Source organism: Bos taurus, chromosome 28 (genome assembly GCF_002263795.3).
Source record: "Bos taurus isolate L1 Dominette 01449 registration number 42190680 breed Hereford chromosome 28, ARS-UCD2.0, whole genome shotgun sequence".
NCBI lineage: Eukaryota > Metazoa > Chordata > Mammalia > Artiodactyla > Bovidae > Bos > Bos taurus.
The window spans coordinates 27,430,821-27,447,411 of record NC_037355.1 but is presented as its reverse complement, the minus strand read 5'-3'; the positions used below and the strand labels follow the sequence as shown (position 1 = coordinate 27,447,411).

Here is a 16,591-nt window from a genome sequence, read left to right as displayed (position 1 = left end):
TTTCCAAATATCCAGACCTTCTCCTTGAGGAGGCTTCTTGGGCTGAAGAACTGGGATGGGCAGATTCAAATCCCCTGCAGTGTGGCCTGGGCTAGGCTGGCCCTTCACCACTGCAGGAATAGCAGACTCGCTGGTTCCCCCTCCCACAGACTCTCCCCTGCCTCCCTCTCCCAGGTTAGGATCCTTAAGGGGACACCAGCCCACCCACACCCCTCACACTCATACACACACACACACACATACAGGGCCCTGAGGCCACCCCAGCACCTCTGGCAGACAGCAGCCTTCACATCTGGCCCATCACCTGCTAAAAGGACATCAGCACCTTCTCTTTGTAAGAAGTTTCATTAAAAAAAAAAAAAAAAAGTTGCTGCCGACTTTTGCCTAAAAGCATCTTCCACAAAATGCATAATTGAGAAACTGATTCAGAGACACCAACCCTAGTGTTCTAAAACATAAAGTCTTTGTAGAACCTCCAGGCTGAGTTGGAGCTTCTGTGGTCCCCTTGCCCATCTGTCTCCCCTCGGCATGGCTCTGGGGGCAGTGTGTGCTGCCCGGACCTGGTACCCAGCGGTGATGGCCCCTGTGCCCAGTGAGATGTGCAGCAGCATGGGGCCACTCCCTGCCCCACCACTTGTGTTTTGAAATATCAGGTCCTGGCGGTTCCTAATCTCGAGCGCCTCCTGTCCTTGTAACGATGGTCGAGGGCAGGGATCATGGTTAGAAACGGCAACCTGTTGGGAACGGTCACTAGACCACTCCCGCATCCATTTGGAGAAGGCTGGGGTTTTGGTGTGAGATTCGTGTACCTGGTGCAGGAGGAGGCAACTGGTTTGATGGCAGCTTTTTGGATGAAGTGACAAGGGTGGAGGTTGAGAGGAAAGAAGATATCCGCAAGTCGGAAGCTGGGAGTGGTTGGCAGAGGCAGTAGAGAGGGGAGGGCAAGGGGGAGGTGCAGAGAGCTGGCGGCACAGCCCCCAGTGGCCTGTAGAGGGCGCTCCCAAGGACTTAGTTAAACGTGGTTGGAGTTCCAAGATGGATGGGTTGAGCCTTAGCAACCAAAATGAATATGTCTTAATAACTGCAAGGGAGAGAAAAGTTAGGGACCTCCGTGGAGACATCGTTAAGGGAGTTTGCTATCCAGCGGGAAAGATGGTGTCAACAAAATGAATATCTGAGCAGTTATTGGAAAAATAAAACTAGTTCATGTTTATACCTTGAGGGGTTGAGATTCTTGGATCAAACCCATTATATTTAAATATTTACATGTACAAATATATGTGTGCATATGCATAGATCTTCCTGAGGGGATATATAAGAAAAGTAACAATTGCCTCTATGGGGGGAGGACTGAGAATGGGGAGGGTGGCAGGGGAGGGGTGAGGCAGGAGGAGGTGGGGTATCTACTTTTCACCTATTATTTTGTACCTTAATTTTTAAACCATAGGCATTACAGCGTTTTGAATTAAAATGGGCAAAGTTTCAAAAATTTGCCAAACAGAAATGGATGGAGGCTTCCCGAGTCTGATCTTAAGCTGTCAGCTGGGGTTGGAATGGACTTTCTCTCCTTCTGGCCCCCAGTGAAGGAAGGGGCAACTGGTGAAAGCTGAACCCAGAAACCCTTCCAGGGCAACAGCAGGTGGCCTGAAGATCGTGCCTGTGCCAGGTTGGCTGGCATGTGCCTTGTCACCTTGCCGCTCTGCTCTAGAGCATCTCACTGGGGCCACTCGGTTACTAGGGCAGAACTGGCCCATCTTCTGCCTGCTCCTGGTTTTCCATCATCCCCCCGGGACAGTGATAGAGGAGGGCCCAGGGGGTGGGGCTGTCACCTCTCTTCCCCCAATTATAGAACCACACCAGCCAGAGAAAACTTAGAGAGCAGCAGGTCTAAGGCTGCCATTTCACGGATGGGGAGACTGAGGCTTGGGAAGGAAAAGTGACCCCACAACATCAGGACCAGAATCCAGGTCCCCTGCCTCCCAGGCTGGAACTCTTTGCACCCCACCAAAGGGCAGGTGGCCATCAAGGCCTTCCTGCTTAGGTGATGGGATACACTTAGGGGTTTTAAATGGGTGACTCCTGGGGGGACTGCAGATAACCTACCTGCCTATGGGGGCTACTTCCCACCCTCTCCCTGGGCTGCTACCCACCTCAGGCTATACCCTCTTCCCCCTTGTACACACTCACAGACACACACACAAATATGATGGCTCTAAGTACTCCTGGACGTCAGGAGAGGATGACAGTCTAGTCGTAGGTCTATGCGTGTGTATGTGTATGTGCCTTGTTTATCCCGCCTTCCCTACTAGGCCATAAGCCCCTGGAGGACCCAGCCCACAGGTGCTCCCAACCCCCAGGGGGACAGCCAGGCCATCCTTGGCACACACCTCAGAGCCACAGGTCCCTGCAAGTCAGAGCTGTCAGGACCCTTCAGGGCATGAAAGGTTTAGAAAAGGGTCCCATAATAGATAATAAATAAAGACCTACTGTATAGCACAGGGAACTCCACTCAATACTCTATAAGGGCCTGTACAGGACAAGATTCTGAAAAAGAATGGATATATGTATAACTTATTCACTTTGCTGTATGCCTGAAACTAACACAACATTGTAAATCAACTATGCTGCAATAAAAACTTTAAATATAAACATAAAAAGTATCCCATGGCCAAATACATGTAGTACACCCTATATTATGAGACCAGCATCTTCACACCGGCCTTCTCAGAGCCTTTAATGTGCTATGACTCTCTACCACGAAGCCAGAGGGTGCTCTCATCCCAGAATTCAGAGATCACAGAATTCATCTGCAGAATAGGCAATGAGTGCTGGAAAATGCTGGGACCAGACTCAACTCACACAGGGAGACCTGAAGTCTACAGGGCAGAGGGGTTCAGGGCTGCTGTGGTTGTATGGCACCTTTGTGCAAATTAGAAAAAAAAATCCCTTGAGACATTTTCATCTATGAGTGAGTCAGTGAGTGAAGTTGCTCAGTCGTGTCCGACTCTTTGCGACCCCATGGACTGTAGCCCACAAGGCTCCTCCATCCATGGAATCCTCCAGACAAGAATTCTGGAGTGGACTGCCATTTCCTTCTCCAGGGGATCTTCCCAACCCAGGGATCGAACCCAGGTCTCCCGCATTGCAGGCAGGCGCTTTAACCTCTGAGCCACCAGGGAAGCCCATTTTTTTTTTCATCTATAGGAAAACTAATACCAACATATTGATGTTATTAGAACAATGCCCTTTACTGCCCTCTGCTGGAAATATCTCATAGTATAATAAATACATAAATCTTCAATCTGAGTGGGAAAGGCACCACCTTCCCCCTTAGATATGGCTTTCTTGTTCAGTATGTAAGCTGCCCAACCATCATGGCAGCCATGGGTCCAAAGTCACATAAGCCCAGCCTGCCCATCATTCCCTTTCTGCTGGCAGGATTTTGTCTCAGGTGAGTGCTCTCAACTGACCTCGGCCCAGTTGGAAAACACGCGTCTGAATGCCTCACAGGCAGACAAGGACACTGAGGGCTTCACCTCTGTTATTCCTCCCACTCATCACCTAGCCCACGACAGGCTCACAAGACTGACCCTGAGCACATCCCACAAATGCTTACACACTGAGAGCACTGGCTGGGGAGCAGGGGCTGCGATCAGAGTCAGCATGGCCTCCAGCTTGCTGCGTGACCACGGGGAAGCTCTCAGTCCTCTCTGGGCCGCTTTTCCCTTGTATAAAATTAGGCAGTTGCACTTGATCATTTCCAGGAGCTCAGAGAGCTCTGGCAATGACCCCTTGACCCCAAACTCATGGAATTTTGAGAAAAGCAGGAAGATCATTCCCAACTGCTGACAGAAAGGCAGTCAAAAAGACAGCAGACTACAACCTGAATTTTTTATTAGACTAGGAAATATAATTTATTTCATAAAAATTAATTTTGTTACAATAGGAATGCTAAATGTTATTTACAGGTTGTAGTACAGAATAAACAGAGGTGGGACTGGGGCCAGCCCGGCAGCCCTCGGGCATATAACCATGTCCACTGCCCAGGCGGGTGGTACAGCCCTTGGCCCGCAGGAGAGCTGCTCCCTGCACCCAGGCTCCTGGTCACCTCTCCCCAGAGGGCCTGTTACGGGAACTGGCTCAGCTGCCTGGTTGCTGGGGGAAGGAGACCAGAGGGCCCTGGAGCATCCAGGAGAGGGGAGGGCCCCTCTGGAGCCCAGAACCCTGCGAGAGAAGGCAGAGGAGAGGCACGTAGAAGAGACACCGACTGACCCTGTGTACTCAGAGGGCAACCTCCAGGCGGCCCAGTGGACTCGAGTAGGGCACACACGCACACACGGGTGGGGGCACGTTCCCGGAGAGGCACGCTGATGTGCCCACAGATAGAAGCACATGCATACACGCACAGATGTGCCAGCACACCCCAGAGACAAGAGACGTCAACACAGCACGTAGGCCCTGCAGCGGCACTTAATCTGTGGCTCTCAAGGTACTCGGGCTGCGTGGGGCTGCCTCTCAGGCCTGAATAAGCCGAGAGACCTCCATGCCACCCCGAGGCGGGCAGTCTGCAGACACAGTCACAGTAGCCCAAGCAGATTGATGGTGCCAGCAAATCCTTTCCAGGCTTTTCTTACAAAGCTGGACAGTTTGAGCCCTCCCAGGAGGCTTTAGCCAATTGGTTCTGTGCTCCAGGCCCTGGTACACAATTTCTGGAAATCAGGTCAGAAATGGCACCTGGGTGGCTGGCCTGGCCTCATCCAACAAGAGCTCCGGTCCTGGGGCTAAGGAAGCAGGTTTCTCAGGGTAGGGCAGGGAGGAGGGGCAGGGAGAGAGGAGAGGAAGGGAGGAGAGGAGGGAAGGGAGGGAGGAGGGGCAGGGAGGAGGTACAGGCAAGAGAGGAGGGAAGGGAGGGAAGAGGGGCAGGGAGGAGAGGAGGGAAGGGAGGGAGGAGGGGCAGGGAGGAGGGCCATGGCAGACCACAGTCAACTTCAACCCACCAGGATTCACCTCAGAAGCCTAGAATGATGTATCAGAGACCAAAGGGCCTCAGACAGCAGTTGTGGAGCCTTCTGGGTCTAAAAAGGAAAAGAGGCCTTGAGAAGGCAGTCAGATGCCTTAAGTCACAGAGAGGCCTCATAGCAAAGCTGGAGCTTGAATGCTGGTCCTTCGACTCCAGACTGCCCTCATGTGACCACACAGGCCCACACAGCTCAGACTAGGAGTGGGCAGGGAGACTGAGCCCGAGGCGGACAGCCCCTTCGGCAGGGAAGGCTCGCTGCTTTTGTTGAGGCAACGTCCACACAGGCACTGGGATAAAAGTAAAAGGCTGTGGTCTCAGCCTCAGGGGCTTGAGCCTGATGCAGGCCTGGCCCCTTGAGCAGCCTTGATAAAAAGGAACCTCTCTCAAACCCAGCAGGCCCTCGATGGCCGGCCGGCAGCCTGATCCCCAGGGCGCTGGGGGGTGGTAAAAATCTCACTGTCCCCACATGCCCCCGAGTACATGGCTGGGATGCCAGGCTTAGGACACTGGCTGGGACTACAGCCCCCTAACCTGCTTTTCTCCCAGGAGATCAGACTTTCAAAGGCCAGGATATGCCCAGGCTGGTGCCAGCAGCTGCTCCTGGACCTGCTGGGGCAAGCCCTGGGGTGAGTGCCCAGAGCTGGCACTTGCTTTGGCCTGGGTGCCAAGGAGGAAAGGCCTTTGATGTGGCCTCTGTGCCAGCTCAAGAGTCTGGTTCCACCTATCACCAGACGGCTGGAAAGGGACCTTGATGGCCCCTCGGAACCTCCTGGAACAGGCAGGCTGGAGAGGGGGTGCCACACCCCCCCCACCCCGCTGGTCAAAGCTTCTTTCAGACTCTCCCAGACAGCAGAAGGTGTGAGAAGAGGGTTGCAGGGAAGTGCCTGGGGAGATCAGAGCTGGGAAAATGGCCCTCCACCCCTCCTCCTCCACTCCGGGCAGGTGTGCAAAGTACAGCCAGACCAGCCGCCTCCCTGCCTCCCACGCCACCCACAGGGCTGGCTGCTCACATGTTCCTCAAAGCCACACCAACCCCAGGAGCTCAGGCTTCTGAAGCAGGAGAGCCTGTCCTATCCTCCCCTTCTGTTTTACAGAAGGGGAAATGGAAGGGAATCTGCTAGGGAAGGGCAGATCCTGGATTCCTGGGCATTAAGAGAAGGCCCACCTGCTCCAGCCCACCTGGTCTAGAGGCTGGGGTGTCCCAGCTGGCCCCGCCTTGGGGTAGGGGAAGAGAGGTGTCCACAGGGGATTCTCATCCCTGACTCCTTTCTCTGTGAGGACCCTCTCTGGGCCATGCCCCCTCTCCAGGAGCCCCCAGATCATAGTACTCCCTGGCTGGGCTGGCCCACCCACATTTTCCATCCCAGGTCCTTTTAATCTGGATTCCTGGGAACCTGAAGGAGCCATGGGGGCACCTGCCTGGGGCTGTGAGAGGGAGGCAGGACCCCACCCCACACCAGACCTCAGGCCTCCTTGGCTTTACTGATTCAGCATCTGTTTAAGATTTCAGAAACACGGGACCACGGCTCAGACCTCATCTGACCCTGTAGAAGTACGGAAGCTGAGGGCTTGTTAGAATTTAGTCTAAGATGGAATCATTAGCAGCAAAGGGTTTCCTATTCAGTCTCTCTCTCCCTGATTCTCTCTCTCTCTTACACACATACACACGCACAGGCTGCTGGCCAGAATCAGAAGCACGCCCACACCCACACTCAAGAAAAGCGTTTTCTATTTTTGTGTGTTATTTTTTCATTTTCTTTTTTTTCTTAAAAAGAACTTATCCAAATATCTGGATAATAAATCATTTGCGTTTCCTAAGAAACTGGGTTTTCTTTTCCCTTGTGGTTTTGGTGTTTTTCTTTTTTTTTTTTTTTGAGCCTTACTAGTGGTTGGAAGCTTTCTTTCTTTCCTTTTCCTTTTCACGTATGGACAGGAGAAAGCAGTTTCTCTGAATTGTACTTGACTCTTCAAAGAGGAAAACGGTGTGAATGGAGATGGAGGAGGGAGAATCAATGACTGAGGAAGAGAATAAAGAACACAACTAAAACAGATGCCCCGAGACTTCCCGGGGCTGAGGCTGGGAGGGCCACCTCCTTGCTCCCCTAGCTGCCTCCAGAGGGCCTGGCCCCTCCCGCTTCCTGCACAGAGGTCTGAGGTCAGGAGAGACAGCATGGGGTGGAGAAGGACCGCTGAGTCCTCCCAACAACGAAGTCCATGGATCTCCTAAGGCTGGTTGTGGTCTGCAGGTGGGGCAAGGAGCGGGGGAGGAGGAGGAGAGGCGACTCTGGCTGTGAGCTCGGGGGCAGAGGAGGCCCAATGGCCCCCCAGGAGGCTTCCCCGGGCCTGCCTGTGCCCGCCTCCTGCTGGTCCCTCCCAGCCCGCAGGTGCAGGTCAGCTCAGCACTCCCCGTCGGTGGCCATGGCCACCAGCATCTCGCTCTTGCCCATCTCCTCCAAGGCACTCGCCAGGCTGTTGAGGTCCCCGTCGTCCTGCTGCAGAGCTTCCCAAAGGTCCAGGATCACACCCGTGGGGCTTGCTTTGGTGGCAAAGTAGTTCAGGTACCTGACGGAGGGAAGGAGAAGAACCCTGGGCTCCCCAGACGCTCAGCCCCTCCCAGGGCCGGTGGGTTGAGGGGCTCCTGGGAGGACCTCCCCAGAGCACCGGGACTGTGGGCTCTGGACCCCGACAATCCTGGGTCTGAGTCCCAGCCCCTCTGCTTGCAGGCTGTATGGCCCCAGGCCATACACTGCTCCTCTTTGAGCCCCAGTGAGGATGATTATTGCCATTATATTTATCCAGCATTTTAAGCTCTCCAGAAGAGTTCTGACACCAGGATGGATTCTGTCACCCAGCAAGCATTTCCAGAACACCTGATGTCCTGGGCACAAGGCTGCTGCTGCTGATCACACCTGGCTGGTATCCTGGCTCCACCTGTTCTCACGGGCTGGCATCTGAGCATGATGCTCTTCAAGGAACTACTATCAGGCTGCCTGCCCCGTGGGGACACCGGGAGGGGGGCGGCTGTGGTCCCAGCCTGGTAGACCATCCCCACACTCACCGGTCCATGGACAGCTTCTGTGCCAATAGCCGCCAGTCATTGCCACGTGAGTTGGGGGCATCTAGGCTGTTGCATATCTTCTGGCGGATGGACAGGGGTATCTTGAAGGCGTAGGGTCCCAGTTGGGTGGTGACCACACTGCTGGGGGCAGAGCAGAGGGCGTCTAGGGAGCCAGCAGGCGTCTGGAAGGACAGGGAGCAAGGGTGAGATGGGCAGAGGGCTCCCTGTGTGCGATGCCACTGGGCATCTGTCCCTCCAGCCTCCCTGCCCAGGGACTGTGAGCTCGGGTAGACTCTGGCATCTCTCTGTGCTCTGGGTGGGTTCCAGCTGCTCAAAGGCCCCTGGAAGGTGAGCTCTCCAGGACCGCGGTGGCACACCCTTCCCCAGCCTCAGGGCACATGTTAATGCATGGCCCCAGCCAATTCTCATGCTGTCTCGTGATTACAAAGCCACGAGGGCCTCAGCCACAGTCTCACCCACGTGGACCCACTTTTACACAAGCAAAAATGAAGTCTAGAAAGGGGAAGTGACTATCCATGGTCACGTGGTGAGTCAGTGACAGGGCTGGGTCTAGACTGCATCCAGCACCCTCTCCACTGCACTGCAGGGAGGCCCGGCACTGTCCCCCGGGTGCCTCGGGTTTTATAAACCTCAGTCTGGGTTATAGTGCTGGAGAACTGCAATCTGGGTTATCATGGAGATACAAGAGCCACGATCCCTGCCCGCCATTAAATCTTTTTTCTCATCTCCCAGGTGGGGATCCTCGTATCTGTCTCCCTGGTGGTTGTGAAGATCTGGTGAGATTTGGTACAGGTCAGGCCCAGGCTTGCACTCAGTAAGTCACAGCTGTTGGCCAAGAGTGAGCACATTCCAGCTCAGACATGGGAGGTGAGGGGTTTCCCAGGTGGTGCCAGTGGTAAAGAACCCACCTGCCAATGCAGGAGACATAAGAGATGCGGGTTCAATCCCTGGGCTGGGAAGATCCCCTGGAGGAGGGCATGACAACCCACTCCAGTATTCTTGCCTGGAGAATCCCATAGACCGAGGAGCCTGGCAGGCTACAGTCCATGGGGTCACAAAGAGTCAGACACGACTGAAGCGACTGAGCACGCACGTTGGCCAAAAATGAGCACGTCCCAGCTCAGACATGGGAGGTGAGGGCACAGTTCTGTGGGAGGTGGCCCTTCCCCCAGATGAGGGGGAGCCTCGGGTCTGCGCCCTGCAGCGCCCAGCCCCACGGGGTGTCCGAGCTCTGGCCCTCACCTCTGCCAGCGTGGTATGCAGCTGGAATATCTGGCCCTCCCCCTCCACCTGCCGCACGCAGATCTTGCAGGTGAGCTCCGTGGAGGCCAGGCTGTGCCTCTCCAGCGTGAAGGTGCAGTGCAGGGCCTTCTGGCTGCCACTCCAAATGTGACAGAAGGGGATCTCCTGGGGGAGGCAGCCAGGGTTAAGGAGGTGAGGCCAGCTGGCCCTGCCCTCAGGGAATGGAGGCGTGGGCAGGGAAGGGGGCCAGCTCAGGGAAGGCTAGGACCTTCCCATCCAGGTAGGCAGAGAAGAGGAGCTGGGCAAGGGCCCTCCAACTGAGAAAGGGAGCATACAGGCAAGAAGGCACGAGTCTGAGTATATGACTCTGTGTGTGTGTGTGTGTGTGTGTGTGTGTGTGAAGGCACGAGTCTGAGTATATGACTGTGTGTGTGTGTGTGTGTGTGTGTGTGTGTGTGTGAAGGCACGAGTCTGAGTATATGACTGTGTGTGTGTGTGTGTGTGTGTGTGTGTGTGTGTACTTATGTGTGTATGACTCTGTGGGACTGGGAAGCCTTGTGGATTCAATAGTTTCACACAGATGGGCATGGGCAGAGGGATGTGACCATCAGAGATTAGTCTGGACAATCTGGCAGGCATGAATGCTCTTAGAGATGGTACGACCTCTTTAAAGATAATGTATACAGATAGTGTGTGTGGGAGTGTATGACCGGGGTACCAGGGGAGAAAGAGAGAGACACAAGGGTGGGTGTGGGGACCAAGGCTGCGGACAGAGAGGGAAGGTGGGGAGATGGGATAGGTCATCTCTGGGCAGCCCCCGCCCCAGCCCCACCCCTCCCCCTCCTTTGGCCCAGCCCTCACCTGGTACTTGGCCAGCAGCTTGCTCCTCCAGTGGGCATGGGGGATGTCGTGGAGGGAGAGGCGCAGGTTATGGTAACTGTCCTTAAACAGCAAGGGTTTTGGCTCCTCCACTAGGTAGCCACCCAGGGTCCGTTCCAGCTCGAGTACCTCCTGTGGGCCAGGGAGCAATGAGAAAGGGGAGCCCATCACATTGGGCCAACAGGCTCTTTCTCGCTGCAGGTTTGAGACTTGGGGACACATGCGGACAGAGGGAACCAGGCTGTAACATTGAGAGCAGGGTCCATCTGAGGCACAGGACTGGACATTTGGTAAGTGCTCAAAGAAAACTTACTGAGTGGGTGGATGTATGGGTGGATAGACAGAAAAATGGATTAATAAATGGACAGATAGTGGGACAAGTGGATGGATGAATGGATTTATAGGTGACCAAATAGACACATGGATGGCTCAATAGACGGACTGACAAATGGATGGGTGGATAGATACAGACAGACAAAATGATGTTTAGATGAAAACACAAATGGATGGGTGTGTAAACAGAAGGTCAGATGGAAGAAAAGATAAATGGATGGGTGAGTGATGGCTGGATGACTGCATGGATGGACAGAGACTGAATAAACAAAGAATGACATCAAACCAACATGGGCCACTTCCCCCTTGATCTCCATCCTATTCTCTGACCATAACTGGATGTTAGCCAGTGCCCTAGTACCAAGAGATCCAGGCCCTCTAACCCATTATGGGCCTCCTGGAATTTCAGGTCAGCCTGGTCTCAGGAGGACACTCTCTCCCACGAGGCCTTTGCACCTGTGTTGCATCAGTCCGCAACTTGGAGTCTGAGACAAGTCACATGAGACCGGGAAGCTAAGGAGCTGGAAGAGCCCACAGACCAGGGGTGGAAGAAAGCCACAGGAAGGGAGGAGGCTTCACAGAGCCGGGAGACGGAAAGATGGAAAAGGAAGAGGGGTTGAAACAGGGCCAAGCGTCTGTGCTCTCCCACTGTTTGTCAGGATGAGACAGAAGTCCTGGGAGCCGGCGGGAGCGTGAGCAGAGAATGGACAGGGTCTTAGAGGCTCAGGAAACAGGGAGGTACCAACACCTGCTGTTATCAGGTTGCAGGTGCTAAAATCCTTCTCTCTCTACCTGCCCTGAACCCCTCCTCATCTGCCATGGCCCCCCCTCACTCAGGGGCACTATCCACAGTTCTGCACACACTAGGAGCTTGGTTGTCAGTCCTGACCCTTCCTTACTTCCCCTTACTCTTTCCATTGGTCACTGCTTCTGTCCATTCTACTAAAAACTAAACAGAGTTTAGCCCCCTTGCCTGCCTGTTGTCCGGGGTCCAGCTCAAGGTCTGGCTGCAGCCTCCCAGTCGTTTGTCTATCCATCCCCACAGCGTAGCTTTCAAGAGAGCCCCTGTGAATAGGTGTCCACCAGGTCTCTGCCCCCACCCACTGGCTGGCTTCCAAATTCCTTGGCATGACCCCAAGGCTGTCGGGAGGCCGAGCCCTGCCATCTCTCGAGCCCCGCCTCTCACACCCCAGCACGCTTTGGCACACAGACCACCACACTTGCCTCTGCATAAACGTCTCCGTCTCCCGGAATGCCCTTCTCCCTTCTCTGCCTGGAGCTCCCACCTGTCCTTGGGAGCTTAGGGCTAAGGTCAGCTCTGAGAAGGCCCCAACGACCAAGCCCCGCCAGCCCGCATCCCCAGGCTGATGCTCCCGCAGCCCTGCATCAGTGATCCTCAGGTCTGGCTCCACCTCTAGCCCACAGCTTGGTGAGGGCAGAACTGTGCCCGACTCATCTCTGTATCGCCAGGCTCTGATGCCATTTCAATGTTTGAGGAATGAAGGAATGACTGGATGAGGCTGAGGGTGGTGGAGGGTGCCTGGCAGGTGCCATGATCCCGGGGAGGGAGTACTGGAAGGTACCATGCATGGGCTGGCTGTGGGCGAGGCACCCGCAGTGTGTGGGCCTGTGCTGGCGTCCATGGTCTGGCCTTACCTTCAGTGCTACAGGCGTGTCCTCTAGGCAGTAGACTCTGAGGCTGTACTCCAGCGAGGTGCAGAGGGCCGGGGCAAAGATGGCCAGCTGGAGCCGCTTGACTGCCGAGCGGGAGTAAGACTCACCCGTGAACACGTAGGTGCCCAGCTGGTCCAGCAGGATGTGGCAGGACCTGGCCTCCAGCTGGCAGTAGCAAGGGGTATTCAGGGTCTCCTCATCCAGGGTCACCACTTCCTGTAGGGTCACGGAGAGGGGGCGGTGAAGTGGCGGGTCAGCCAAGGCCCTGGAGGGGGTCCATCCAGGTTGGGCCAGGATGAAAGGGGCTTTCAGATCCCAAGGTCCCCCAGCCTTGCCTCCTCACCTCCCAGTGGCCCTGGTGGGCCTGGGTCTTGAGCTGGAAAATCCAGTTGCCGGCACTGACTTCTGCGCAGTGGGGCACCGTGAGGATGACGGGGCGGCATAGCAGGAGGCCCGTGGGCCCGCAGGTCACTGCGGGGCTCAATACTGTCTGGGTCCCTTCTGAAAGCGGGCTGGGGCAAGGTGGAGGGGAGAGGGAGGCAGTGAGGAAGTGGGGCTGGGCTCCCCCCGCCCTGGCTGCTGGGGTGAGAGAAGGCAGTTCTGTACCCCTGGGGCTCCCAGAGTTAAGGAAAAATGGCACAGGCCTTGAAATCGTTTCTATATTTTTGCTATTACATCACAACATTCTCGTAGCCAAATCTTTGCTCCCATTTTCAAAGGTTCTGCACTCTGCAGATGCTGTGCATAGGTACTGCTAAAAAGCCCTCTGGAAAACTGGTACCCATCCACACTCCCACCAACGCGCCATGGGAAGGCTGTGTTCCCACACTCTTGCCAGCATGAAGGTACTATGGCATTTGAAAATATCTTTGCAAATTCATGAGCAGGGAAACTTCCGGTGCCTCATAGCTCTTTCTTTTACTATTTCTTTGATTTCAAATTAAGTCAAACATTTTCTCATAACCTACTGGCCACTGTGTGACTGCGTGCATGGATCTGTATGTATGACAGTGTGTGTGTGAATCACTCGTTCATATCCTTTGCCCATTTTTGTACTGAGATATTCAGTTTTTCTTACTGGTCTCCCAAACCTCTTCATATAGTTAGGATATTAGCTCTCTGTCATATTGTAGCCAGCTGGTCATCTGGCTTTCAGCTTTATGAATTGTTGAGCTGGTTTTGCATGACTTAAATGGGAACAAATATCGAGCAATGTCTTCCTTGGAGAACTGTCTCTGGTCTTGGCACTGGGCTTAGAAGGGGATATACTTGAGCCCAAGGTGGGCAAGCAGCAGGGAGACAGGCCAAGCAGGGGGCAGCCAGGCTGGGGCTGGGTCTGTCTACTCACAGGGTGTTTTCTGCCTTGTTGATGAGGAGGTACATCTCGTAGAACTTGCCCTGGGGGATGGCTCCATTGGGCACCAGCAGGCTGACCCCTAGCGGGAGAGAGAGGTCAGTAGGGAGGGGCTAGGAGTCCAGGAGCTTAGCACAGGGGATGGGGGGTTGGCCTCCCGCTTGGAATAGGGAAAAAAAGACATCTTCTGAGATCCTGGTGGTCACCAGCAGGGCATGGGGAGAGCGGTTGGGTGCCAGGAAAGGCCAGATCACTGGCCACGGCAGGGCTGTCCAGAGGGACCGCACAGGGGAGGCATTGCAATGGGATATAGAGATAGGCCAAAGTCCTGGAGGCTGAAAGGGTGGTTCCAGCCCCAGCCTAGCTCAGGGTATGACACGGGGAAACTCATCTGCTGGCTGTGCAACCTGAGCTGGGCGGCCCTGTCTTTTCAACAGCACCCTTTGGTTTCTTGACTACATGGCAGTATTCTTTCCCACTTACTCGAGAGTGAAATTGAGGTTTAGAGAGTTCCCCTCCCCTAGCGAGGCAGAGGCAGGCCTGGACCCCAGGTCTTCATTTTATCATCACTTTATCCCTTTGGGCCTCACTTCCCATGTCTGTGAAATGGGACCAGGAAGTCCTATTTTCAGCTGGGTGAGTGTTGGACTACCTAGAGGGGAACATGCCGAGGCCAGGCTGACAGGCAAGCAGAGCAGGGACCCACCTGTGCCGGGGATGCTGAGCCTCCCGCCCAGGCAGCCAAAGGTGCCGCTGACACTGCTCCCCGGGTCACGGGGCAGGCCCAGGAGCTGCTGGGAGCCGAGGCTGGCACTGCGCAGGTGCAGGAAGTGGGTGTCCCGGGCAAAGTCACCAGGGTACGTGCCGGGAGGCAGGACTCCCAGCAGGTCAGCCCCGTCTGCCAGGCCTGGCCCAGAGCCAGTGGTGCCGGAGCTGTAGACCTTGATCTTGAGGTTGGGCAGTGGGTCCAGCAGTGGCGAGTTGGTCATGGGGATCTTGTCGGCTGAGTCCTGCAGGGCATACTTTGGCCCGCGGTAGATGCTGGCGCTGGCAGTGAGGTCAGGAGGCACGGATGGGTGCAGGAGCTGTGGGTTGTCTGCAGGGCGGGGCTGCAGTCAGACTCAGCCTGCGGTGCCTCCCTGGCCCCATCCCACCCTCTGCTACTGTTGGGGGCCCTTCTTTTACAAAATCCCACCCAAATTCCAGCTCTGAAAGGTTCCACTGCCAACTAAGGCAGGAAGCTTAGGGACTTGCCACCTGAGTTATTTCTTCTCTTTCCTGCATCGCTCTCATCCATACTTGTCCAATGTTCCTTATTAAAAAAAACTCTAGAGAAACCTCAGGAGGGAATCAGGCACCTCTGCTCTGGTCTGGCTGCCAAGCCCCCTGGGGACCCTGCCCGCACCCACCACCCCAGGTGTCCCCAGGTCCTTACTGGGCCTTGCAGTCTTGAAGTTGACTGGGTGGAAGCCGCCGGTGAGGGCGGCGGATGAGTCGGTGATGTCGGTGTCAAAGTCCCGGCAGTTGCGGCGGTACACCACCACCGCCACCACTATGAGGACGGCCACCACCACGAAGATGGACACCACGAGGCCCGCATACAGCGCCATGTCCCCCGAGGTCTCCAGGACTGTGGGGACAGGAGGGCTGAGTGAGGGGCAGGGGGCAGAGACCCAGGCCTTGGGGGAGCCAGAGACTCCCTTGGTCCCCGGGGAGAGGCAGGGCCTGGGATAGACTGGCGCTGTCCTGGGTTTAAATCTTAGCTCTGCCAGACAGGCTGGCGACCTCAGGCAAGCCTTGAACCTCTCTGAGCATCAGTCTCTATAAGTTTACCGATCTAAATGCCCCTGTCCCCATGCTCTGCTTCCTTCCCAGTGTAGTAAGGAGAGGCACAGGCACTCTTGAGGTGGACACTTCCAAGAGTGAAGTCACTGCTCTCTGCTCAGGAGGTGACAGGGCCTGTGGCTCAAAATCAGGAGGCCACAGAGTGTCCTGTCCAAGGTGGGAGTAAACCCAGGGCCTCACTTGCAGCCTGCAGCAATCTCCGTAGGACCCAAGGTCCTGGTTCCCAGAAATCTCTGCAAGTAGCCACTCTGAGCTCATTTCCATTCTGGGCTGAGGGCGGGAGGGGGAGGGAAAGCAGGAGGAGGAGAATGAGATGCATGGTAATGGATGGAGAGGAGGGAAGGGAAGGGAGAGCTAGAAGGGAAGGAAGGGGCTCAGGGAGGCAACCCCAGGTTACACTCCCCACCCCAGACAGGCTGCTAGGCTGGAGGACACCCCGCCCTGGACAGTGGGCAGGGCAGGCTGCTGCACAGCTCGAATCAGCTCCACACGGCCAGGCAGAGAGGTGTTCTGTCCAGCAGAACTTTCTAGGAAGATGGTGAATCCCATGTCTATGCTGTTTTCCATGACAGCTGCCAGCCACGTGCGGTTATTAAACAACTAAAATGTGGCTGGCTGGGCTGAGGAAAAGTTTTTGGACATATTTATTTTCAGCTAAGATAAATAGAATTTTCAAGCCACACACGTCTAGCGGCTACTATGCTGGACAGCGCAGTAGAGCCAAGACGGCTGCCCCCACCCCACCCCATTTCCTCTGGGAGCTCGGGGAAGGCCCTGTCTACTCTCCCCCAACCCCCAGGGGCCCTCAGAGAGGGAGGCCAGCTTTCCTGCCTGAACTGGCGGGAGGCCTGAGCTTCAGCAAGGTCAGGCAGGGCCCTCAGCCCTGAGGTTTGGCTGATTCCATCACCTGCTAGACCTCCATCTCTCCTCATTCTTGGGCTCCCATCTCTCTGGGGACTCTGCCTCATCACGTCATCACTATCATGGGGGGTGGTCACTTGCCTGGTGATTTACAATATCTAATCAGTCACCAGTCTGCCCCCGCTGTGAGCTGCATTCAGGGCCTCACTACTGATTTTATAATTCTGGAATTATTTGGAAATTGTGGCTTAATTACCACAGGCCAATCTGCCCAAGCTGCAGCACAGCCCCGGGGGGCTGACGC

General features: G+C 55.4%; 1 protein-coding gene across 2 annotated transcripts in view; it reads right to left on the bottom strand.

Annotated features, from left to right (window-relative positions):
* Positions 1–6,873: 6,873 nt before the first annotated feature.
* Positions 6,874–16,591, bottom strand: part of UNC5B (unc-5 netrin receptor B) — an 88,354-nt gene continuing 78,636 nt past the window's right edge. The window contains exons 8-16 of one of the 2 annotated variants that reach the window (XM_005226402.5): positions 15,017–15,211; positions 14,288–14,677; positions 13,576–13,663; positions 12,571–12,739; positions 12,210–12,443; positions 10,203–10,352; positions 9,342–9,506; positions 8,079–8,260; positions 6,874–7,582 (exon numbers count right to left, since the gene is read on the bottom strand). In XM_005226402.5, coding sequence (XP_005226459.1) covers positions 7,417–7,582; positions 8,079–8,260; positions 9,342–9,506; positions 10,203–10,352; positions 12,210–12,443; positions 12,571–12,739; positions 13,576–13,663; positions 14,288–14,677; positions 15,017–15,211 — 1,739 coding nt within the window. In that variant the 3' untranslated portion in view covers positions 6,874–7,416. 2 annotated transcript variants of the gene reach the window in all.